Source organism: Manduca sexta, chromosome 11 (genome assembly GCF_014839805.1).
Source record: "Manduca sexta isolate Smith_Timp_Sample1 chromosome 11, JHU_Msex_v1.0, whole genome shotgun sequence".
In the NCBI taxonomy this organism is placed as follows: Eukaryota; Metazoa; Arthropoda; class Insecta; order Lepidoptera; family Sphingidae; genus Manduca; species Manduca sexta.
The window spans coordinates 5,288,929-5,316,251 of record NC_051125.1 but is presented as its reverse complement, the minus strand read 5'-3'; the positions used below and the strand labels follow the sequence as shown (position 1 = coordinate 5,316,251).

Here is a 27,323-nt window from a genome sequence, read left to right as displayed (position 1 = left end):
GCAACATTCCACTTAATTACTTAACATGATTACATCCATAGTCTCTCCGTCTCACAAACTTTAAGATTCCGAGTAATAGCTTCACCGTTTCGAGTCATTTTGCAAAACAAATCACGAACTCAAGACGGGAATTGTTGTCAACAATTTCTGTAAGTATTGTAGTCGTTATTTAGAGGGATTGTGTTCCGGGTACTATTATGCGAATTGAACATCCAAAATGTACTAAGAATGTAGACTCTAAGACCTGGGTCTTGTATCGGTATTTCTAAGTATGTCTGTATATTTATTTATTGCACACTGGCTTGTAAACTTGGTTTCTCTCGTTTAGCATTTGTGACATTAAAAAAATACCCTATATATCCTTTCTTAGAAAGTAATACAGCATGCAAAATCGGTTTAGTTATTTAGAAATAAAACTTAATAGCCAATTACTTTTGCATTTATAATATACACTCCCAGTGCCACAAATTATTTAACCTCAAATAATAGAATCCACCGCGGAAATTTCAAAGCCTTTTGAATATTGAAAGAGCTGGCAATTTCGATGCGATTGTAAAACGTGCGGTGACGAATACCACCGCATTAATTATTAAACTCTAATTGTAAATGGTATGTAGTGTTTATGTTAATTTTTAAGCGAAATGGAAGCAGTCGTTTCGACTCTACCATACGTGGGACACTCTCGTGGATTTAGGATGTGTCATGTACGCGAAGTGTTAGTACACATAACAATTTTCTATTTGTCTATACATAGTATATTTAAATACTGTTGTTCAATAGCTTTAAGTGCTTTCCGATGCACGGACGTATGACACCGACAACTTCCTGACTATTAACTGCGACTGAGTAATTTTTTTATGATAGAAAAACACAATTATTTTAGTCCGACCCAGGATTCGAACCCAGAACGTCAGCGTGATAGTCGTATTTTTTACCACGCTAAAAGTACGACTCGGTGGCATAGTTGTATTTGTACACGTGCTATTACAACTACGCCAACCAGGCAGTCAAGGAGCTACAATGCCCTTACTTGAACACAATAGTGCTTGCACACTGACATAGACAAAGCTGTGGATGGTGAGTACCTAGACAATTATCACAAAGAAGACACTTATCCTAGTAAATAATGATAATAATTGACACTAAGAAAAAGAATCAGTAAGTGTCGGGCCTCATGTATCATTCACAGTGTGCAAGCGTCATACCTTGTCGGAACTGCGAATTGTCTAATCGCCTTACAAATGACCGCTGTATTATGCTTCACAATGTTTTTTCTTGCTTCCTCTGATGTTAAACGTCACTCAATATAATGAGACAAAATACGAATTAACTATAAAACACAATAAACAACATTTATTAGATTAAGATTGATTAGCTGGTGGTAGCATTTTTGTAATACTATGTAACTTGAATTCTGCAAATTTTGAAACTTGCACGGCTAGTAACGAGTCGCATGTGCTGTTGTTTAACGCGTTTAAAAGTTCAATATATTGCTACGAGAAATTGCTAGCTAAAAGCCTGCTTCACAAGTTTCAAGTAAATTTTATTTAATAGTTATCGTAATAAACAGGTAATGTAGATATTTTATTACCATTTATTTAGGAGAATAGATAAAAGTGCGACTTTTGTATTTAGTCGGCTTATACATTTATGTGACGAGTAGCGTTTACAAAAAAATTGTGATACAGACCCCTAATCTTAGCGTTATGTTGTAGTTACCTCCGTGTTGGGAATGCACGCTGAGCAGCAGACAGGGCTCGTCGCCAGGCTCGCGGCAGCAGTCGAGCACGTCGCGGCACGTGGTGTGCGGCGTCACCGGCACGTGCGTCGGCGCCCAGCCCGCGCCGCTCTCGCACCACACTCGCACTATCATCTGACATAAACTCATGATCAGTAAGGGAGTACACTTAGTTGTTTGTAGGTATGTTAAATGTATACATGCACAATGACGCCTTTTATTCCTCGGTAAGCAGAAACAATCAGTGCACCCAGTTTTCGCTGTATGTATTGCATCAAATAGAGTGATAAAGGGCGAGGTTATCACCGTACAAATTTCAGACTCCGAGCTAATACTGAGAAGACAAGCTCAATATCATTTTGCCTAACCTTGGATTCAAACCCGAGACCTCGGAGCAGAAGTACTGTTCACGCAACACAACTACGCCACTGAGGTAGTCAATTGAGTATAATATAGATGCCTCTTATTTTAGATTCAAATTACCTACCACTTCTTCGAGCGTTTCTAGACTAAAATGAGCTTTGGTATAAAGATCACATCTTATCACTTCAAGATTACGCAAATGTAAAGTAATGTGCCCAGACAGCCAAATATATGAAAAGCCGTCCACTATTGAGGTATAGCGATCCTATTATCTCAGACCCAAAGTTTAATCTCAAGTAACACAGGTACGTGTTAAGAGTTCGTTACATCGTATGTGTAATTGTTACAAATGATCACTGCAAGGAGTTGGATATATTTCACCCGAATATTTACCACTTTAAAACAAATATCAAAAATTTAAAACTACTTAAAATTGTACTTATATCTTCTATGTACCCTTATCTTTTTGATTAAATTTAGCGATACTAATTGAATAAGTATCTTTGTACATTATTTTTGTGCCTAATAAATAAAAATCAAATAAAAACGCATAAATATGTACAAATAATTATCCAAGATGTCGAAGTTCTACGTTTAGATTACGCGCTTGTTTTGTCAAGAAAGAATTAAAAAAATGTTTTCTTACTCAATACATTAATCTCCAATGTGTCGCATAGCAACATTGGGTCAATTATTTTCACTGATGATAACAAATAGGTATCGTAATTTCCTGTTACAAAATTGTTTACATAAAACATTCCTTATTGATAAGTAGACCTAAATAACATTAATACTTGACATTCACATACTTAACACACAATATCTAAACATTCTAGAATACCATGAAATATTAGACTCCATAAATAAAACTAAAAACCTAAATGCGTTGAAATATTTAGCTACATTTTTCCACAAACAAACGCCGCGCACACTTAGCATCTATTTTATGTAATATAAAATTTTAAAAAGTAAAATTGAAGAAAAGTACCTGCGACATGCAATTTACAAGGAGCCGAGAATATGGAACTTGGATACTAACGAGTTACGAACTACGGCACGAGCGCGAGCGCCCTCACACTAAGCTATCAGAAAATGCGTTATCGGAAAATCCATTTATATTTGATAAATACTTTTTGCTATTTTGTAAATATCTTTGTATTTTTATAATATACTGGCTTTTGCTCGCGGTTTCGCTCGCGTGAAGGAGTTTTCCGGGATAATTATTTTTCCGATTCACTTGATATGTATCGTTATATTATGACTAAATTACACAAAATCATCATGAATTGTAGCCTATGTAATATATAACCAATATTATTTTAATTCAGTTCAGTTCATCCAGATCCGTTCAGTAGTTTTTTTTGTGAAAGAGTATACACGTGAAACACACATACATCCATACATCCATCCTTACAAACTTTCGCATTTATAATATTAGTAGGATATACGAGTATCAAGCCCTAAAATAACTTAAAGGCTACATTTTATCTGTGAATGGTAGTATGATTAAAGCCATTAATGCGGACGGAGTCGCGAATGTCGTGCGGTTTATAATATGTTTACTACTAAATACACATAAAGTTTCCAAAGAATAATACGTGGCGTAAAAAGGAAATTTTACCTTACGATTCAAACCGCATCGTATTGAATAAAAGAAAACCGAAATACTCCATCTATTACGAACAATAATGAAACCACGTGGAATCTTGATGTTATGACGTAATTCCCACGACATTGCTTTTTACGGTAGGCCGATACGATACGTTTATTTCTATTTTAAAGGAACATTGGGTGAACTATGCTTAGTTTTGCAACAACTAAAAAAAATTATATACAATTAAAATTTTCTGCATTAGCCCCTTCTATTACAAAATATATTATAATTAACGAAACAATTAACTGAGGATTAATTTATAAAGATTTTACCTATAACAATTTATGAGAAGTAACTGGCCATTATACAAAGAAATACTCAGGTGATATTATAATGAAAATAAAAAATATATTCACGCATGAACGACAGTTTCCGTCCATACGCTTAACCTTTCCATTTTTAAATTAATTCGCAATGGGATCCCGACCGTGAGAACAACAGTACGAGATTATTTTAAGAGGTCGTAACTCATTATTATGGTTGAATTTTTATAATTACGAGGGATAAAGCCAGTCCTTAAAATTATCCCAATGTTTTTATGCATTCGTTATGTGAAATTTAATGGTAATATTAAAATTATGTATGTACTTTAAAATATAAATATGTATTTAACATAAGTGTAAAAATCTCAACGCATCTGTAATTTCCAGAACAGAACGTCGTGCATCAAGTTTTCTATTTCTTGATTTTAGCTGGTTATGATAATATGTAGAAGTGAATTTAAATATGTGGAAATCTATTTTTATCGCAAATCTCTTTGCACGCCCACTCTACAAACATGTTGTGCAATTTAATTCAGCTACCTAAAACACATCCAAATGATTTTACTTTTGTAAAGTTACCATGCGGCAAATCGACAAACTTCCACTGCGGTGGTTACTGTACGTACTTTAGTTCCTATACCATAAACTGTATCTATCTTTTAACTACAGTACATTATAATTTGTTCTCAGGTCTTGGTTTTAAAATGCAAGAGTAAACCTCGACTTGTTGCGGCGCCGTCGCTATCAACTTGTTGTCTAGAAACACTACACTACTATGACAGTTGCTTTAGAAATTTCAGTGTCAGTTTTATAGTAATATTATTCTTAAGCTACGGCGACGCGCCTAAAACATTATCATTAACACAATCTCGACCCGTTCCGAGATCTCTACAATATTATGTAGATTACATTATGTTAAGTCCGCATCATCTAATCTAAGTGGCGGAATGTAAATCGTATTTTATACTCATAAAGTCATTCGTTTATGGACAACTGCCAGTCTATCCCGTCAGAGCAAACATCCATCAAGGGCGAGATGAACATATGATAGAACAAAATATTACTCATAAAATGCGGCTTCCCGGTATTTACACTCAAAGCCAACAATAATCTTTATTTACAACAACAGTGTCTTGTCCCGTGTCTTGTCGTGTTAAATCTTATAATATATACTATATTTCAAAAAGATTTATTGTCACTTAAAATACACACCTGTGACATAGGTTCTCTCAAAACACTAAAAGTTATACAATATTTATTAATAATTGATTTATCGTTTTCTGTTTTAGTGAAATAATGTTAGCATTAAAATGTTACAAATACTAAGCAGTATAATCATGGATTAAAATATTGTTTAATAAAGGCCACAGTAGCATTTAAACAGCGAGTAAAACGTAACTTTTTATTCATGATTACCTTTAGATTTTCAACATAGTGTTGCCCGCGTAAATAAAAAGAGACTGTATTACTGTTTTTAGTTGTTCTCTATAGAATCCAGACCGTTCTTGTACTCAAACCATGTCAGCGGCTTCGCTGTGATATCGTAAAATAAACTCACTTTCGCATCACCAAAATTATGTACGGATGAATAAATTGACCAGATTGACTCTTTTAATACAATGTTAATTTTAACTTTCTCCTTCAACCTGTTATATAATTTAAAGCATAAATATTAATTTGTATCCATGGGGCGATTTTGTATTACGCAAAAACTCGTTTTACTGGTTTACCCAGATTATATGGAAAGCCGTTGCCCTGAGGATTTTCTAAAGGGTACTTTCGAATAACATAATCTAAAGAAACATTAAGAACCGTAGATTGTAAAGAAGGAAATTACTCTATGACAGCGAGATGCAGTCGTCATGTATGGTGTTGGTAAAGTATTAAGCATAGATTGTTCTTGGAGTATCAATAAGCTCTTGAAATTTTCGAAAAATCATTCATGCGACGATTTTCAAACGAAGTATATACTCATAATACAAATATTGAATACCTATCACTACCTCACATGTAGTTAAACAGTATACTTCGAGACACCCAACTTCTTACTTATACCTTTGACCAGTATTAGTTGTTTACATAACATCTAATTGAACTGTATTCTATTAGCATCGACATTTGCACGTGCCATTAGATACGCCATTGAACCGTTTCATAGGATATAAGAAATTATAAAACTCCTGTTTTTTTCCGCACTTAAACCCATTTTATATAATACTGAGCTCCCCAGGCAATCCTAAATAGGTTCTCCGGGGAAAAAACTACTCGCTTGGCATTCAATAAACGGCGCGTTTCCTTTATTACATTGGCAATAAGTCTTCCAGCTGCCTTTAAGCAGATGTTGGCGTAATTATTCTTAAGGGGTGATTGGCATCAGCCATACTCATTATTCGCTTAACAAAAACAAATAAAACAGTGCTTACCGGAATCATTTTTGGCGGACATGTGTGGTATCCACTTTATTATGCTGCTCGTCTGTAACAATAAAAATAGAAAATCTGTTTATAATAATAAATTTATGTTACCTAAATTATAATCATAGCACGTTATTTTATTATAGGCTTTTATTTTAAATGATTCAAACTGTTAATTCGATATTTTTTCCGTTAATCAGTTTTTATAATATCCATAATTATCACATTAAACTAATTTGATTGCGAACTAAATATTCTTTTTACAATTAATGTTGCCAAGCGATTTTTTTTAAAACATATTCAAAGGGACGATGTTTAGGCAAATTATAGATGTTGTGTGTAGTGCCTAGATAACCGGTTAGGTCCACCTCGCCTCCGATCTTGATCTATAATGATAGGAAGCGCGGTGGCTACCGTTGGACTACTTTCTTCAACGATAGATACCTACATTTAGATAATTATACTATTAAACTTTACCTCAATAAATGCCTGAGTAAAAGTACGACGTATAATAAATTAGCCATGATTAACAATTATTTGTAATATGTACATTCGCATTCAATATTTCTGTGTACACGCGAGATGTATTTATTATTGTACGAAACGTAGGGTAATATTCATGTTCTAATATATTAATACGATATTGTTGTATATGAAAGATAAAGTTCGTCCTAATAGACATTACTCGACCCAAAAACGTCGAACAGACATACTCTTTAGACAGTTTATGTGTCTACATTTTCAAACTTCTCTCCTTGTCTTTACAGAGATATAAATATTATAGTAGTTTCGATACAGGCAATATTTGAAATTGGCAATATTATTGACATATGAAAATAACTGAAAAAAAAAATACTTACAGTTAGAAATTATAAAACACGCAAATGGGGTTCGTTCATACTTCCCCTTACAACCAGTAAGAAAAGCCGACATAATCCTGGCAACCGTCAACTAAAGCAGTCTCCTACCTGTCGAGATTTAGTTTGCATAACAACGTATTTAACAATCCATAGGTGTAGTATTATTAATCAAAGCCAGGTGAGAATAAAAATAGGTTCCGAAATCCCGTTTCGTATCATTGATTGAGGCTTTCCAATATGGTCGCCGGTAGTTACAGCGCTTTGAATTTAACATAGTTAACAGGTGTGCAAAGGTCTTTGTTTGCCACGTTGACAGTCATAATCTATGCATGCTGCGAAGTCTAGAAATTGATCAATAACCTCTCGGAATGTTTCCCTTGCCCCACAGTTGTATGCTTTATCTGTTTGCAATTATGAATCGTATGTAACTTCGAATGCAATACCGGTGATGAGAATATTGTATTTAATACCTTCTTGTATTGATAGCTATGTTAAATAATAATTGTAGTATAAAGAATTAAAAGGAGGAAAAATTTTAATATTTTTTTTAAATTCACGGATTGCCACATAAAGCGTTGTGAAATTATATACATATCTTTTTTTAAGCTCATAAATATGCTTGCATGAAAGTGAGATGACTTCTTCTAATAAAAAGTGGTATATCAGCTATTATGTTAAGCCAGGGTTATATCTATATGTGTGTCGAATGAAATGAAAAATCAGTTAGCAGTTTATGTATTCATTCATTCATTCATATTATTAGTAATAAATGATAAGATACCTACTTTGGTGCATCTTATTACATTATAATACAGATTAATCTCAAAAATAAAAATTAATACAAGTTTATCCTCATAATTCAAGATTTTAATCCCCACCGAAATATAATGCCATTGTCCATTCTCAAGTAAAACCCCAAAAAATAACCGTAATATAATCCGCACACATTTATTATGCGTTAACCTGACTTTACGGTCTAAAAATTAACACCTCTCTAGTCGTGCCTTCTGGTTGCTTATGATATACTTAAAATGATTTACTGCTATGACAAAATATGTAATATATAACGAGAAAAGGCACCGTTATTGTGTTTATTCTTTGAAAAGTTACACATTTTATCGTCGTCAACGTCCGTTCAACCTCGTATTTGTTAGTTCTTTGGTTACATCTCCAGGAACGAAGACTCTGGAAAAACTGGTGATCAAAGGACATGTAGAAGGAAAAAGAACTAGAGGCGGATCAGCCATTGGCTGGACTGATTTGATCAAAACGACAATACTGTCCTCCATGATAGAGTGTATAAGCAGCGCTATTAACCGACAAAAATGGAGAAACATTAGCAGACTAGCGAACATCGACGAGGAGACTGACGGCGCCGACAACTTTCCGCGTATCACCTTCGCGACAACCACGACCACTCTGTCAAAAGTGCCCCACCAATAATTTAACCGACTTTAAAAAGGGTGAAATTCTGAATTCGACGCTTATATTTTTGTCGAGGGAACTGACTTTTACCCTAACTGCTATGCGGGCAAAGCCGCGATCAAAAGCTATTATTGTCATAATGCGTTCTACGGCCAATTGTCAAATCATGCATATTGCATATGTAGATACGTGGCAGTCACTCATTTCCATAACTTGATATTCGGAAGTAGTGTATCTACATATTCAGGTGGCAATATTTCTCTAATCTTTCGGACACAATTTACAAAGTGGGAACAAAGATCACTAATCGACTAGTTAAATATTCTTAAAGTCAAAACCTTGTGTTTTTATCGTTCCCCATTTTACATGTTTGTAGATTTTTATGACAATTACAACCATTGTGAGTGATCAGTGAAAAAGGGGCTATGAAAATATTAATAATTTTGCAAGCTTAATAAACAAAACCCCTCAGCCAGTAATCAACAAGAATGTACAATCCGCATACAATACAACTGTTATATTTTTTTTATAATATGATCAGAACAGGTTGCGATAACATCCATACATAAAAATTCAAGGAGCATACCATGATACATATTCATATTCGAAACAAATATACAGCCGTTGTGTGGGTGTGACATGAAACGTGCTATTAGGATTTCAACTCTGAAGACAAGTCGGCACTGAAAATGAATACACAACCAGCGTGTAGGCGTGGCAGCAATTACGTGATAGACAATGACAGCCTTGATGCAAATAAATACATCAACGCCACTTTCTGCTTTTACCCCCGTTTGTTTATATGCTGATATCACTTTCGCTACAGATAATACAATACTTGCCGAGCTTCACAAAATTGTCACAAATTCAAATATTGGACGAGGCGTTTGGCACGGCCCGTTCCGGCTTAAGGGTTTGTAAGCCGTTGCCAATCCAGTTCGGCTTTGGTTTATAAACACTTATCTAAGGAAGGACATGCTTGTTTTTGATTCATCCGCAAGTTTGTGGGTTGCTTATAACTTATGTATGGAATTAAGAAGGCTTAAAGCTTACACCGTGCCCCGAGCGTATGGTTCAGACATAGGAATTATAGACCTGAAGGTCGAAAATCAAGCTAAATCAATATTGAACTTTCGTGAATATATTAATAGAACTCAAAAAAATGTTTATTTTCTAAATCAATTGTAACATATGTCGTATCTGATATTTATATCAACCATACCGCATAGTGTATTGACACTTTACTAGCTTTTGTTATTGAACAAAAGCTAGTAAAATAGCAGTTAAGAAAGGTTTTCAACCGCCATGCATTAATAATAAGGATAATATCATCCGTGTAAGTTCTGCCTACTCCTGGGCACGGACCTCTTCTACTACTGAGACGGTTTAGGCCTTAATCCACCAAGCTGGCCTAGCACGGGTTAGCAGACTTCACATACCTTCGAAATTCTTATAAGAAATTCGTCATATATGAGAAAAAATTATATCTTAAATATTTAATTAAAACTGAATAGTTCGCTAAAGTCATTGACCAAAGAAGCAAAAACTACAGAATAGTAGGTACTAACGTACTACAATTAATACAGGTTTAATGCCATCAATCATTTGGCTCAATTATCATACGCAGTAACTCTCTAAATGGATGTATTTGCGACATAAGTTATGATCATAACATTACTGAACATTTCATTAATTATAAAATAACATAATAATACTAATAATGTGATATTTTACATAAATAACATTTAACTCGAAAACTGACATTGGCACATTAATAAAACGTTGTTTATTTTAGCACTATACAATTAACCGGTATGGAATTAAGTGGGGCTTACAACATTTTAATACCCGATAGTTCATAAATTAAATGTTAAATCAGATTACATTTAAGCGTGATAAATGTCAATAAAAATATAAAACCGAGCGCGTCCTTCAGTCTGTTGAAAGTATAATAAATAAAACGGTGCTTTCCCCGACGATAGTAAATGCTGGATCTAAGATAAAACACCTTTTAGACTCCGTTCTCAGGCAAAACATGGAACGAACCATGACATTTCAAATTTAACGTGCCTCGGTTACGGAACGCGTAAATATTTGCGCACTGTCTCTTGAATGTAAAGGTGAGAATGTAGACTGGATTTTTGCATAAATATTGTCCGCGGACATGTTATTTAAAAAATGTTTAATTTCAATGTATAATAGAACAAAGGCAATGTAAGACTGAGAATTGGACGCTATTTGTTAATATTGTGAAAGTAATCGTTGTCTTTAATAAAATATATAATGTAATATGTATAAAAAAATATTGAAATAAAGTATCTTTTATAAGTTAAATTTTTTACCAAAACTAAATTACCATTTTCCATTACATTTTCTACGACACCGATATATTGGCGTACCATATTAATCAGAGTAATCATAAAGTGTTATATTGAATTAGTTTATAAGTAAAGATTATTAAAATAATCCTATCAATATAGTCCAAATTTATGTATCCTAGGAGAGCAATACAAAACACAGGAACCGTATAACTTCCGCGCTACAGTACAAACAAAACGCCCTTTCAAATATTTAACGTATTTTCTAATAGGTGTGCATAGTGTTCTCGTGCTAGATAATAACGTCGATCAATAACAGGCAATATTGGCATTTCATATCTTCCTACATACATTCATGTTACGTTGTAATTGCGTTTGATTATTTATCAGAATTAAGTATTAATTACCAATAATATTCGCTACTCGGGCACGTACCAGGTGAACCGAGATCTCTATCGAGAAAATCTATTTTCGCAAAACCGGTTGGTACGTCGGACGGCAGTTTATTATCGCGATGCCCAGGGGAATGACAAAATCACTGGTACGGAAGGGACAAATTGGTGGTCGCACGGCTTCTGGAATGCTTATGGGACCATTCGATAGTTGTGGATCCGCGTAATTTGGACGGCCCACGCGTCGCTCGCAGGCTGTTGTCTGTGAAATATTTGGTAGCGCACGGCCGCGGGAGGGCGCGGACTGATTTGCATACAATGAAATAAACCGGTACAATCGAGGGTGAGTCCTCGAGTGGAAAGCTCGGCCGTCTTACTAACATTTCGGAAGTACCGTTCTGGTGACATCCGATGTTTTATTGCGGATATTTGGGTCATGTAACACCGTTTGTATTAGAATGAAATCTAGAGCGATATTTGTTTCATGATAACAGTTTATGTATGGAAATGATTATAGTATGGTCATAACTTGATATTATATAGCCTATAACATTCTTCAATAAATAGGCTATCCAACACTAAACTATTTATTCAATTCCAACCGGTAGTTCCTAAGATTAGCTCGTTGAAAAAGTCTTCAGCTTTATATATTAAGTATAACCTGTAGAAATAGATTTAGAATTCGAAATAACACCGATTTTACTAATTTATAAAAAAACACTACAGCAATTGAATAACGTTTACAATTTAACTTTACCATGCAGTTACTATAACATACATTTTTAGTTTACTGGTGTATCTTACTACATATTTTATGTCATTCGTTCCATTCAATTCACCACATTGCATTGAATATCCGAAATCGACGGAAACGCGAATTTATTTGGCACTGGCATGAATAAAGCTTTAAGCAGCGTCATGTTTTGCCCAAAAATAGTTATTGTCCGTATCGTCATAATCATGTCACATTACTGGACCACCCCGAGTTAACTGTTCGAAAGAAGGATTAATGCCACGAATGGGCACTTTACACAGTCTTTAAAATACAATGTATTGCAACAAAGTGTTTAATGCAATTTAAAACGACGTTTTTTTATACACGACCAGAAACCCGTCTGATGAATCTGAAATTTAAGTCAATAATGTTAATGGCTTTTAACATATAGAGAATATTTAATTGTTGACTTTCCACATTCGTGCGATCCGGTCTGTACAGTACCAAAATTTATTCACTCGATCCAACAATTTAAAATCAACAAATTAATCGCACCTAAGATAATAAAAAATATTATGTAACGCCCATTCAAAATCAAGGATAAATATTCGAATATTTATGAAGTGATAAAACTTGTATTCACTGCACTAGCATTTTTATTTCCCGGCAACTATGTAGTTCATGGCCGTCATTGGTCGTTCAGGGTCGGTTCGTGATCGAATGCCAAATGTAATTGGTGGAAACGTTTAGCATGTGCGGCGGAGGCGCAGGTTCGACGGATCCCGATACTTAAGTCCAATCATACTGTCAAGCCGTCTGTTACGGATCCATGCGCCCGTGGGAAGCGTCTGCCAAACATCCAATAGTGCAGTCGTAAAAATACAAATCTTAAATGCAAAATCCATTTTATAAAATGCTATAAAATAAGTGTTCAGTTTATACGCCAATTTATTTTACATATTCTAGCAATCAATATGCAGGCCGATAGCGTTTCTAACAAGTTGGTTCTGAAATCTTTAGGGAAGGCCTATGGACATAGTTCAGTAACGGATTTTTGATGGGCAATGATGATGACGATGTACATAATCGTAATGAGTATAATCCAAATAAATCGAATAATTTTACAACTACGTAATAATTAACTTGTACATTGCCAACAAAACTTCGTTTTTATTTATTTCAATAAACAGCAACTGCTAAACTCTATTAAAGCATAAAAAATGTAACGAGATTGAATTAGGAAACACCACTTAACGATTGTAAATAATTGCTCATGAATATATTAATGACGAATAGATCGACATGCGAATGGACAGGTTTGGACACTTGTTATGTACTAGTCCAATAATTTATATTGTAACCCTATCTTTCGATCTTTTATGTCTTCCTTATCTTGAGTTAATTAAAGCGCGAAAGTTAAAATAATTGTAAGGCAGTTAATTATGAAGTATAAAATAGAATTACATACAGTTTAACCTAAATATATCATGAATACGAAAAATGTACGGTGCTGGACTATAGACTTAATTTTTTACGTGGAGGAAAAATTCAACTCTCCAAGGATAAGCGATGAATTTCGTCATCCGATAAATCTCCGCGCAACAGGTATTTTAAATTGCAGTATCCCACCGCATGAAAATAAAATATGAAGCGCGACGCTACCAGTATTTACTATTAACTTATTCTACTTCTTAAGCCTTTGGAAGTCCATTGCTGAACATAATAATATTATTCTTAGGTAATTTAATTTGTGCCCGATATAGCGATAAGCTCATTCTATATCACCTCATGAGACGAAACATAAATACAGAAAAGTGGGTGCCATGGTTGCACGTCTGATTTGTGCCTACCCCTTCGGAGAAAAACGCATGATGTGTGCTTGTTTTGTTATTTGTCTCTTAAATATCTAATAAAATTATAGTCGAATTAGTTTGCTTACGTTTTAAGGAAATTTGTTATTCGGATTTGGAACCAGATGTCACAAAGAAACCTACGGTAAATATTTTAAAGGCAAAAAAAAATTCAAGAAATATAAATTTAAACTACCCGGATACATTTGCGAATAACATTCACAGTGGAATGAATTGATTAAATGATACCAACGTAGGTATTCTGACGGATCATAATATAGTTAAAATTCTGACAGTCAGATTCTTCTCTAATTCGAACAATGACGCGGTCAGATTTTTTCTGGCCGTCTTATTTATTTACATTAAACTCACAGACACTCAAACATCTAATACCGAAAGTAAAAAATCTATTTTCGAGATTCATCATAACAAGAATATTGAGCGACGATTAAATAATAATTGTTGTAAATGACTCAATTTACGTTTTTGTAAACATTTAAAATAATGCAAATGAAGCTATCGCGTGACTACGTGTAATTGTATGAAATTTCGACGAATATATTTATATTTATCAATGTCAAGTAATTGACTATACAAATAGACCACATTGAAGTGAAAAACCCAACATAGTATTCCCATGAGCTGCGTTAAGCTATTAGCCACTCTATACGTTTATATCTAGGTTGGTATTACTATTGCGAACGGTCTCTTTAGAGTTAAGATAGACTTCAGACTATGTTGTCGTCACATTTGTATAAATTATTGTAATTACTTTACGTGCTCCAGATAAATCTTCCAAAGAACTAATACAATAATATATAACAAACTCGTTTATTTATAAGTATAAAAATATCTATATCTCAAGAACTACTGGTCCGAATTCAAAAATTCTAGTGCAGGATAACCCATTTATCAAGGAAGGCTATAGGATATATAGCATCACGCTTTGACCAATAAGAGCGAAGCATCAACGAAAAATGTTGCAAAAACAGGGATAATTTATTCCTTTGAGAGCTTCCGTTGCGTACGCTGTGTAATCAATTAAAGTTGAGCAACAATCGTGTACAACGGAATTGTTCCTCTTAAAAAGTTCTAAGATATATATTTTAAAACAAAGCCCCCAGATATATCAGTCTGCCTGTCTGAAAAAAAAAAACTCAAAAACTACCCAAAGAATCTCGATGAAATTTGGTATGGAGATAGTTTGAAACCCTTGGGAGGGCATAGTTACTTTCTATCCCGAGAAAATATATGGCGGGACTTTTTCCCGGAAAGCTTTCACGCGGGCGAAACCGCGAGCAAAAGCTAGTGTAATTATAATTCGTGGAATGAAGATACATCGACATCAAATATATCTAAAAATAGTTGGGTGATCTTATGAATATCTTATTAATTATAATTACCCTCGAAACGAACACTTACATATTGTATTTATTTTATAGAATACTTAGTAGGTACTGAAATATTGTCGGGATATAAACACTTGTGGTGATGGACTTTATAGTTAATGACACAAACATAACTTAGAAATGGGTGCATAACTTACATATATTTAAATAAATAATACCTACCAAAGCAAAATTTAATTACACTATGTAAATTACAAGTCCGCTTTCGTACCCGTGTTGTTTGATACGTAAGAGAATTTCGGCTTATAGAAAATACCTTATTTTTATATTTGCAAATAAATTGTATGTAATAATAGGGTAGTTAGTATCGCTAATTGAGGAAATATTCACAGACTTGCTCAAGGCCATTACATCGGCAAATGAAGGCAAAAACTAGGAGGTCAAGGCACTTTGCATGACTAAGAATGTGAGAAGACAAAAAACAAGAACAAAGAACAATATTTTACTATCAGTGTTCCATATCAATCAAAGCATTAAAATCTGCATCAATTATGTCTTTAAGAAAACATAAAGCATTCGCATTACAATTCCAAGAGTCGTCGGTTGTTCATTTTGCTCTTTAGCGAATTGTCTTCAGTTTCTTAACAGTAATCGATCACTTTCAAGACCTACAAAGACTCACGACTGCTAAGAATCCTTGAATGGAACACAAAAACTCGCATTATTAATTTAATTGTATTCGAAACGAGATGTCGCCTTGAAGACAAGATTATTACACTCAACATAACCATTAAGTAATGATCTCTCGACACTCAATCCTGGCTGACACCGTAAAAATATGAGCAGGTCAAAATAGATTGGTGGCGCTACCCCGAAGTTCACTCTCTCACAAACCTATTGTAGGAACCGGTTACAAAGAATCCGCCTTGCGTCATTTAGCCACGTGTAAACATTTTAATTGATGATATGCGGAAGACAAAAAGCCTGATAGCTATCGGCTTTTTGATACAGGTTTCATTTAGTATCTACTCTATCGAATACCATTTCAGGCGGAATCAATGAAAATGTAATCTGACAAGTGTGATCGACATAATGACACACCGTTCGTAATTTTATCAAATGAAAAATACATTTAATTTGGCAGAGTAATGTTTAGCACTCGCATTTAATAAATAATTAAAACATAAATCTAATTATGAAACTATGCAAAGCCCAACTTCAAAAGTAAATGAAAGGCCACGGAATATTCGCTGAAACACTTCCCACTTGGAGAGCAGCACATTAATATTATCATAATGTTGGTTCCGTGTTTGACGCGATTAATTTATATTTTTTAATTAATACAACTGGCATCATGGTCATAAACTTCATTTTAGGAGCTAGTAATTAATTTATTTTAATTCTGTATTAGATGATAGATGTAAGCTGATTAATTAATATATAACAAAATTACTATGCTATGAAACAAGAACTCCACAACGTCTGTCTATGTTCACCCATGCGTACAGAAACGAACAAAACCAAGATATCATCGTCCAAAATACTTAATTACCCTAATTCGTCTATTTATTTCCACAATATAATTTGTATACAAAATAAGAAACAGAGTTAACCATAAGCTTTAAAACTGTGGCAAATATACGTGAAATTTCCTGCGCAACCAAGACTCCATAGTTATTCTAGAGCTTCGACAATTTTATAGCTTAAGTGACCAATTATCGTATATGAAGTCGTGACGCTCCGCCCCAGGACAGGAAACATAAAAATTAAACCACATAAAGATCGCTGCATAAAGATTACAATACCGAATTTTATGGCATCGCTAAGCGTATATATCTCACAATGCCAATTTATCGCCATAAATTGATCATCGCTATTCGCAGTCAGTCATTTCCACTATAAATACACAAACCTAGTTCTTTCTGGAAATGCTGATAAACAAGATGAAATGTACTAAATCATTATGACATCGTTAACACACCTTCTCGATAAGAGGCGTGAGTCTAATAAGAGGTATGAACGATAGATAACATGATCGATTCGTGTCATTCGATATTACGTACAATCGACACATGCACGATCGATTAACTACTTGACGGTACGCCTCTTCATTAATTTCTATACCTTGAATATTAATTATTAGAATATTATTTGATTTACAAAGTAAAACTGTGATACGTTTTATTGCATACCGTATTAAAATTATCAGTATTTTTTAAACCAAAAATCTTTAATATTTCCTTAATTTTATCTCATGTAACTGCGTGTTCTTATATCCAAACACAAGAATCCTTAGAAAAATAATATGACTCATCTAGGTAACTTGTGCATTCGTGAGACATCGGCCGCATTGGCTTAAAGTATGGTGATTGTAAATCTGTCGACATCCAAATTACAACCACGCGAGGACCTTATGAGGTCCCATTATAAGTGAAGTCGTGTGTGCGTGCAACACCCATTCGTGATGGACGCTATCGACTGCTATTCTAAATAAGATTTTCTCATGACTCCAAATGTAAACCGCATAAGGAACATAATTCTCGTATAAGGCATGATTCTAGTCAAAAACAGTCTGTATTTCTTATGTTTATGCTAGGTTTTTGCTTACTATAAATTTAAGAATAATTACATTCGATGTTATAAACTAAAACAATATCATGGCTATTCTAAGCTTAGTTATGTGTATATGCATTTATATAAATGCATATACACATAATATCATCAATAGACTAAAGGTAAGTATTTATGATTACTTTTCAGATTTCATTCAGTTGTAACATTTATTTCCGTCCCACTAATTTTATTTAATTACCAATACTTTCGTGTACCGTAGCTTATGTTGTTCTACCAACATTCCTTCTTCCTGAATAGAACTAAACGCAAATACGAAATAAGTTTATAAATTAACAAAAGAAAGTCTTATTTAAGGATTAAGTATAGACTACAAAAATGGGCGCAATTTACAAGATGCTCCCTAGCAATTGCTTTAAACATTGACAATGCGTGCAAAAAGCTTTTCACTTACCAATTTTATCGGCGCACATCTTACGTGAGCAACCGGTCTTCGAATTATCGTCAACACGTCAATAATTCGACATCGAAACGCCCCAGGTGTCCGTGTAATAGTAAATGACATAATTTGTGGTGTGACACCTCTGTGACGTAACAATATAATCTATTACAAATTATTTCACACGTCGTGAAAGTGAGTTGCGTAATAAATATAACATCAGATTAAAAATAATTAAGAAAAGGTAACAATAGGTTCACACAATATCAGTCACGCGTAATCGCTAATTGGACTGTCGATTTGTAGGTAGTTAACGGTAACTATATCATGAGAATCACGACTGTTGCCTCTGAGAACTCTAGTTAAATTATTTTAAAAGGTATACGTGATATTTTACAGAGAAGCAAAATTCAATAATTGCATTTAAAAACGACAGTACGTACTGAAACACATTTTTCTTTTGCAGCGACGCAACTGTGTCATTGGATTCGGATTATCCACAAAAGTAAATGACATTAGGGTACATTGACGTATTCCATTACTCACCCGTTAGTCCCATTTGGTGACCGTCACCAGTATAATGTGATATGTGCTGTCTTTCACACAGTATGGCGAGAAATGCCAGCATACGGCTGCATGTCAACCATTCGCAGAACAATAGGCTCAGTCATTATTCTCTCGCTCTCTTCACTTTATCCGCATGACCGTTAACGTTTCCAGTAGTCCAATTGTATATTACAGCAAATAAACGGCTTACCGTCGGCTTCCGCACACAAATTGGCAAATTGGCAACGGTGCAAATGAAATCACTCATGTATGACACTGTCTTATCTGCCTTTATTTAACAAAGATATTATTATATTATTAGGTAACTTCGTACACTCTCAATTTGTTTAAAATTCAACGGCTTTGAGATAAACAACATCAAAAATAATATAAAACGAAACTGCTTGTCTTAATTAATGTCAATTCAGTATGAATGAATATTTTATAGTCAAGTTTGTTCGCTATATCTTGAAACTTGTACAATTTAAGTTCGACATTCCATCGAAAACAATTACGAAACGAATAATGGTTTTTCTGTATTAATTACGAAGTCATATTTCAAAATCAATGTTACGTTTTTTACGCGCGCTAAAAACGTGATTTGTTCACGGACAAAAACTTATTTAAATGTAAAATATGATACTGACACTCGACAGGTAGACTTGCAGGCCAGTGGACCGTCGGGTGTCACTATCAAACAAACCCACCAGTACTCATGTTACACTCGTTGCGGTTTGCAACACAATAACAGTTAAAAAAAATAGCTGTACCAATAAAACTGCTGCGATTTAATGCCAACTTTTAAATATATCAAGATTGTCTCTACTTGAGAAATGCATTTACAATATATATACATTTAGAAAAAACGTGGCCAGTGAAACGTTTGGTTGGCAGACACGTGCAATTGTACTTTCAGATAAATATAATCTAACATTATAAATTGCGTATTGGATCTGTAGTAAGTTGGTAAAGTTGCGTATGAGACTAAAGTTTGATGACTTGAAATGTGTTTTATTTCTTTTTTGATAGAGTCTACTTCCCGTGGGCACTTAGAAGCTCGCACTTTTTTATTGACATACACTCTCAATGTGTGAATTATGATGACCACATACATTCAACATAAAACGTCATTTGTTTGCGCGGTGATGTTCCGCTACAAAGTTTTTCCCATACGACATGGGAAGTTATAGCTTGAACTACTTAATTGTCACGTATAACGTATCATCTAAGCCATTCATAGCAAATACAAAGATATTCGCATTATCTAATTATAAAGGAAGTATAGAAGCACGTCATTAATTAATTGCAACTTCTTAAAAATTGTTGAGACTTTGTATTATTACGGAATACCTACCAACATTAGGATTTAAAATAGGCGAATAATATATATGTATTTTTTATTAATTTATAAATAAGCTAGTGAGCTTTTTTTATAATTAAATAAGTGTCTAATTAATAAAAATGATGAATGATGAAAATACAAACGCATACACTTACATAAAGTAAGTAATACTACTAATTCCACTCGTGATAAGTGACAAGCATATCGCTGTATTAAACACAGATTCATCGGTAATTCGGGTGTATTTCTTCGGATTAGCTCACAAATATTGTTGGAACTCAGAAACTTCGAAAGAAACTAAAACTTTACTAAGGCGTTCGTTGTGAAATAGTAAAGTTTCCAATAATGTATAATAATATACAATTTAAAAATTATTATTTTAAAATTAGATGTCATACCATTTTAATATCATGACATTTAAGTATACTAAATCTTAATGAAATTAATTGTAAATTTAAAATAACACTGACTTGAGCACACAATAAAACTTGCCGATTATAATATTATGTACACTTATCACCGTAATAAAATTCACGTAATGTGATTAGCGTAGGTATGTAGATATAATGTGTGTCCTTTGACTATACTACTACATTAATATATTTTAAATTTATAAATGACATATGCTTTAGCTAAATAACTCTATTTTAGAAAAAGGCATTACAGGTAATTGAAAATACATGCAAGAATCCTGCATTATTTGCTAATTTTCAAATTGAATTAATATTCTAGGAGACAAGTAAGGCGACACCTCAAACGAAATAAAACCAAGTGCTCCCTTTTGAAGGATGTTTTCAGATCAGCGGGTGCACCTTCCTGACAGTTCCGGTTTTGTCATACGACACACAATTGTACACGAGTGGCGTCAAGATTAAAAAGGCATTGTTTGGTGCGTGCTGTTACACGTTAGGTTTTGATCGCACGAGCGTTTTGTCTCTGCGCATATCCTGAACGAAAGCAGGTCGTCGACCCCTGATGAAAAGCCGATTTCTAACAACTCTATTGTCCGAGATGTGAATGTAAGTTCGCTGTAATGCCAACGCACAATTATTTTTACCATGGTTGGTTTTAAAGCACTTTTCAGTCTTCATTTTATTTAATGCGGTATGCTTTAAGTTCCATTTTGGCTAGCGTCAGTTTTCATTACCCGCTTAAAATTAAAATTCTAAACGTGTATTTATAGTATGAATCTTTAAGTTAGGTAAGCGAATCTGGATTGGCATTAAATTTTCACAAAAATATTATAATAAGGTTCCACAAATATAAAAAAAGGCATAATTACAACCGTATGTCAATAACAATTACCTTAATGGACACTTGCTTTAACCAACGTTAAAATTAAAAATAAAGTAACTTCAAAGATCTCTTAAAGTCTTCGATTACCATTGATATTACCTTTTATAATAGAACCAATTACATTGGAGCAATTTGGACGCAACCGTACCTACATGATACTAAGTGCCACTTATATTAAGTAAACGCTGCGTAGTTCGTAATGGACGCTCACCTTACATTTAAATTATAGTGTTAATGAACGTGTGCCGTATGAATTTGACACTTACATAGCTAAGAAATATTATGTTCACACAGATATTGACGTAGAAAACTAACTATATTCTATGTCGTAAATTTTTTTTTCATAAGATAATGATTGACTGATTGATGGTTTAGCTATGACATATTTATAATTTTTGTATGAGAAGCAATTTTATGGGAACGAGATCTATGCGTGTTGTGGTAGTTGCATTTTCTCTGGACAAAACTACTCTGAATAAGAATTGAACTTTGCCGTGTTTGAAAAAATATATATAAACCATCCTTTTACTTATTCGATACAAAATACGTCGTATACATCTTCGACTACAGACCTGATTATTTTACCAATAAAATTCAACACACGATTCTATGTAATAACACGCGTAAAATATTACTCATTACAAACTAATGAAATGCAAGATAAAAACGCATAAAGTGCAACACTTGTATTAAATTTCACTATTTTATCGTTCCCATCTCGTAGCGTTTTCACGTTAACGAAAATTTACTGCTGGCTTTATTAGTGAACAATTAGCCTTATACGGCGCATTTAATGCACTTTGCAAGACACAAGTGACTGATATCAGAGTTAAATGTAAATTTATCTGCACAGTGGAAATATAACGCGCCGTTGAAACGCCTCCGCTCGCCCTCAATTTCACTTTGATCTATTCAAATGCGACATCCTATACTACCGCGATTGAGTCTTCTACTTCTAGCCTTGCGTGTCTGTGTTGAAATGGATATTATATATCCGACAACTAGTAACACGAGTACTGTAAGGCGGTCGTTATGAGCTACGAGACTCCGAATTTGCGAGAAAACATGATGCGATATTGTTATGGCTTTACATTCTACATAGGTATGCTATATTTTGTTTGTTTGTTTTAGAAGTAGGTAGTTAAGTTTTACTTTCAGAAACGAGATTATACTGACTTGGTACTAATTTAATACATAATTTATGTCTCAAAGACGATAGAACATTTGAATTTTAGTACAAAATACATGTAAAACTCCACTATATCAAAAAGTTGAAAACTTGTTCGGTCTCATTCTACCGTTTTATTACTAACGGTTTGACAGCGCGCGTGCCGCGAAATTGATTGCCCGTGTCCTCACGTTCATGACAAATTGCTATTGCATCGCCTCTTCATTCTGCGTGAACGATGAATGGCAGCCGAGCAGAGATTTACCTAGCTACCGCAATTTATGTCCGCACACGCACAAAGGTGTTTGAAAATACTAAGACGGATACGCGCCTGCCCAAACATTTTCCTCTACGTCCAAACTTGTTGATCGATTTAATCATCTGTAACATTAAATTTTAAAGGGTATTTTATTTAATTTATAGTCTAGTTATTTAATAATTAGTAATATTTAGATTAAACTATTTTAAGGATTTTATCGCGGTTTAATAAATTATTAAAATTTCGCGTAAACACAAGAAATCATTATAATTAGTAATATATTATCATAATATTCGAATCATCTGCAAAGTTCCTTAGGTATCCTAAAATTACAACTATTTAACTAAATGTACTACAGAAAACAAGGAACACTGCACTGCTGACCGGTACGTAACAAGATAAAACCATTAAATATTTAGCATAGTCAAATAATTGCGATGGCAATCAAGAGATGACACATAGTCATCAATCACAATACCGATGTCGGCTTACAATATGCACGAAGTACCCAGCTAGTTTAGAAACAGAAGCAAACAACTATGTATTATAATGATTCTTTATTTTTGTCTCTTGGCTTCCCTGAAATCAATATGGAAGCCGAATTATTCTCAATAGACGAAGAGTACTAGAGAAAGATACTCTTCCCATAAAATTTGGCAGCACTCTGAATATCTGAACGTATATTTTTATAATTAAAAAATAGTTACAATATTACTTGTTAACCATTTAAAATATAATTTAGATTTTTAATATATCGCAATTTGAATGCCCCAGTATTATAAAACAAAATGTTATTAGTACTTATCTGAGGTAATGTCATAAAAGGTTATTTCTTAACAAGCTATTTGAGGCATTAAAACAATTCACTTGTAGGGCCGACATCTAGATAACAAACAAGAACTTTTATAATGCACTACTTGCCTGACTGACCGTATAATTGGCATTCATGGCGTGTATTCAATTATTTTATACTATTTAATTATGTTTATTAAACATCTTATACGGGTTGCTTTGTAATAAATAAAAAAAATACACTGTCATAACGAGTAAGAAACCTAATGCCTGGCGCCCACTCGCGGGATGGCCCTTAAAGTCATCCCGTGGTGGGGTATCTGTACATGCAAACACACACTAAATACAATTGCTATTTAGCGGTATCCTTAGGAATGTCAAGGCGTTCTACATTATTAACCACAGCAGTTATATTGAAATTTCAACTACAACGTCATAACTTCGGGATAGATATATTCGTCACCCAAAATTCCATCGCCAAGGCATTCTGTCAGTGGTTGGCAAATCTAGTCTTTATTTACAAAATACATAATTTCCTATATATAATTTTTTGTCATACTGTATCCTAGTTTCTTAACACTGAAAACCTCGACCAAGTAAGTTAAAGACGAGGGTTTAAATTATATCAACCTATGATAAAATAAAAATATAACAGTATATGATTCCCCTTGACAACGGACTACGTTCCCCCAGTTTATTACTGCAGTGAAGCCGTATCAGAAGCCGTACCAACCCCTTATTCGTCTAATATTTCTGCCTGGGGTAACAGTTCATACAAGGGTGGTGGAAGTAAAGGAAAGTGTATGAAGGCTCAGTGACGGAAAATTGCATTCATAAAGCTTTGGTCGCTTCCAACACTTTTTTGTTAGAAACAGGTATTGATTTCAGAATAATAATAAAGTAATGTAACTTTTTAGGTTTATTAAAATTTTAACTGGTCTCATGTGTAGAAGTCTATGCGTTCCTAAACTCACCTTTACTTGCCGTTCTACCCGCGTGAATGTTTTCCCGTTTTTAGTTGATATTTTTTTGCACTGTTTTCTATATTTTTCCGGAATTAATCATTTTCATTGCCATATTCATGAGAAATATATGTAGTTTATAATAACTTTATTAGATAAAACAATGAAAATAAATGTTGAAAAGATAGAGTAGGTAGAATTTGGTAGACAAATCTCGTAAGCATACCTCGTATCAAACGTGAACTGCACTCCGAATTTGTCTTCGTTACTTGCATCATAGTGAAGACATTTGCCGCACCCACAATTCCGGCGCCCTAGGCTAATAGCCTATAGGTATACTAACTCGCTTATTTTAACAATAAATTTAACAGTCACGCCGCATTTACGTGCGTAACGGCGACTTGCGGTTGGCTAGGTAGCCTGTGCAGACATATTCCATCTTTAATTACATGTGGTTCATTCCAGTTTCCATTGAGGGTAACAGTGTATGTTGCATCTGATACACATTTGTATTTACCTCTTTACTACACTCTAACGTTGACTTCGATTTGATTATTAGTTGATACATAACCAGCTAAAAATACTATAAAATAATTTCATAGCCGTGATAGAAGAAAACGTTTTTGGGCAGTTAATTATAGCTAATGTAACAAGGAATACCGTTCGAAACTGGAACCCCAAAAAGCCCCAAGGGCAACATAAACAATACGCAACTTCTATATAAAACTAAGTCAAAACTTGTACTTAGCCTGCACTGCTAAAATATGCGATGTTCTCAAGGTAATATCTACCCTTCATATCGACTATTAACTCGTTCAATTTATTGCAAATAAACTCATAAACTTTGTGGCCATAAAAAACGAAAAGTTTAATGCAATTATAGGCCATAAAGTACTTGTTAACCGAAAATAAATAAAGCCAATCTCGAACGGTGTGGGAGCAGCAAGCGTCGTGACACACTGACGATTATTCAAACGCACTCAAATCAACATCTGTCGTTGATCGACGATCGGCAGGATTAATTTGCATGGCAAACGGCTTTGCATAAATCTGAACATGAGGTACAAGGCTAATTATACTTTGGTATCTCAGGACCCATACTTTTTAGCTATTGGTTATGACAATCTAATTATTTTTTTACTTTATTTTTAGCGAAGACTATTTATTCGGTTTTAATAACGTATCCTACATTCTGCTCAATAAATTTGTGAAAATAAAATAGCCCTCATTATGAGGTAACTCTTTCCTGGTCTGCATTTCTCTTCCAGATTTGCATCTATTGATAAACTCATTAACTCCAACATTATCTAAGCAAATTGAAACAGCTCGATACTGGTTGCAAATCAAAGCCACATTCTAATCAAACTAAACATTTGAAACTAAATACGTAAATTAATGCATTGCATGTACAAATTGAATGCCGCATACACAAAATGTTATCTCAATAAGTAATGCTTATATGTCGACCCACAATTATATGCAAACACTATAAATTCCTTTTTCGGTTATTTCAATTACATGAGCAACTTAGCAAGTGAATTCCACTAGAGATGTTTTTCCTTGTAACGCTGGTTGATATATGGTTTCCTAGATACTTTACAAAGTTTCAAATAAGCAATGTTAACTGCCCGCCAGCTAAGTTTCATTGTCAAGTCAAATATTTATTGTAATTTATTCTGACACTCGACAAACTTGCTGCAGTTAGCATAATGTTCTAAAAATAAGTGATCTGTGTCCACATAGATAATGCTTGTTTATAATATACGAATTCGCATAAAATAGCAGTTGACTCCAAATGTATAAATAAGTAGGCAGTAAACTATGCGCGTGCTTTCCTTTGGGCATAAATATGTTTTATGACCGTCAAGTGATTTGTGTTTCGCTTTCTTTGTATCAAATATTCATCACAAAGACCTCATTTCCTCAATGGAATATTTCGAAAGCTGTAAAATTGTTGCCATCATATAAGAAAACATCACATTGGTGTATTCAAAAGACGTAAATTTATTTGTAGGGCGTAAATGAAAAACTACACCTTATTTATTATTGTGTAAATAAAGCAGAACATTACGCAACAAAAATGTCCTTAAATATGATACAGCAATGGAGCAATTTTTTATGAAACCGGTCATACTCGATTCATATTTGTTTTAAATCTCTAAAACGTAATACTACTGCCGGAAGCTGTCAACCCGAAGAATTCCAATTTGAACAACAAATACGTTGGAAACAACAAAATATTTTCTATTTCTTCGTTTCGATATATATTACGACGTCCGATGAAGGTCGCAATGTTCATTTTTGAAGAAATCAAATCTAATAAATATAATTTTAAGAACTAGTTCATTGATTTGTGATTATTTAAAAAATCGTCTGTCAGTTTCAACAAATAGTCCTGAGAAATAGTCTAAACAGTTTGTCAACGCTTCCAAGGAGGTAAAACTCAATTCCCATAAGCCATTATTATTACACATTGCTCATTACAATTACCTTGACCAAAATAGACCTTTCTCCTAGCTCTATGCATATATTTTAATATCAAAACTAATATTCTTATACATAACTACAATAGCAATCAGACACCACGTGTTATACAAGTATTCGCCC

General features: G+C 33.9%; 1 protein-coding gene across 1 annotated transcript in view; it reads right to left on the bottom strand.

Annotated features, from left to right (window-relative positions):
• LOC115442957 (apoptosis-stimulating of p53 protein 2) overlaps nucleotides 1-27,323 on the bottom strand; it is a 228,154-nt gene that overhangs the window by 186,988 nt on the left and 13,843 nt on the right. Inside the window, exons 2-3 of the mRNA XM_030168253.2 lie at nucleotides 6,442-6,493; nucleotides 1,720-1,873 (exon numbers count right to left, since the gene is read on the bottom strand). Coding sequence (XP_030024113.2) covers nucleotides 1,720-1,873; nucleotides 6,442-6,450 — 163 coding nt within the window. The 5' untranslated portion in view covers nucleotides 6,451-6,493. The remainder of the gene's footprint in view (nucleotides 1-1,719; nucleotides 1,874-6,441; nucleotides 6,494-27,323) is intronic.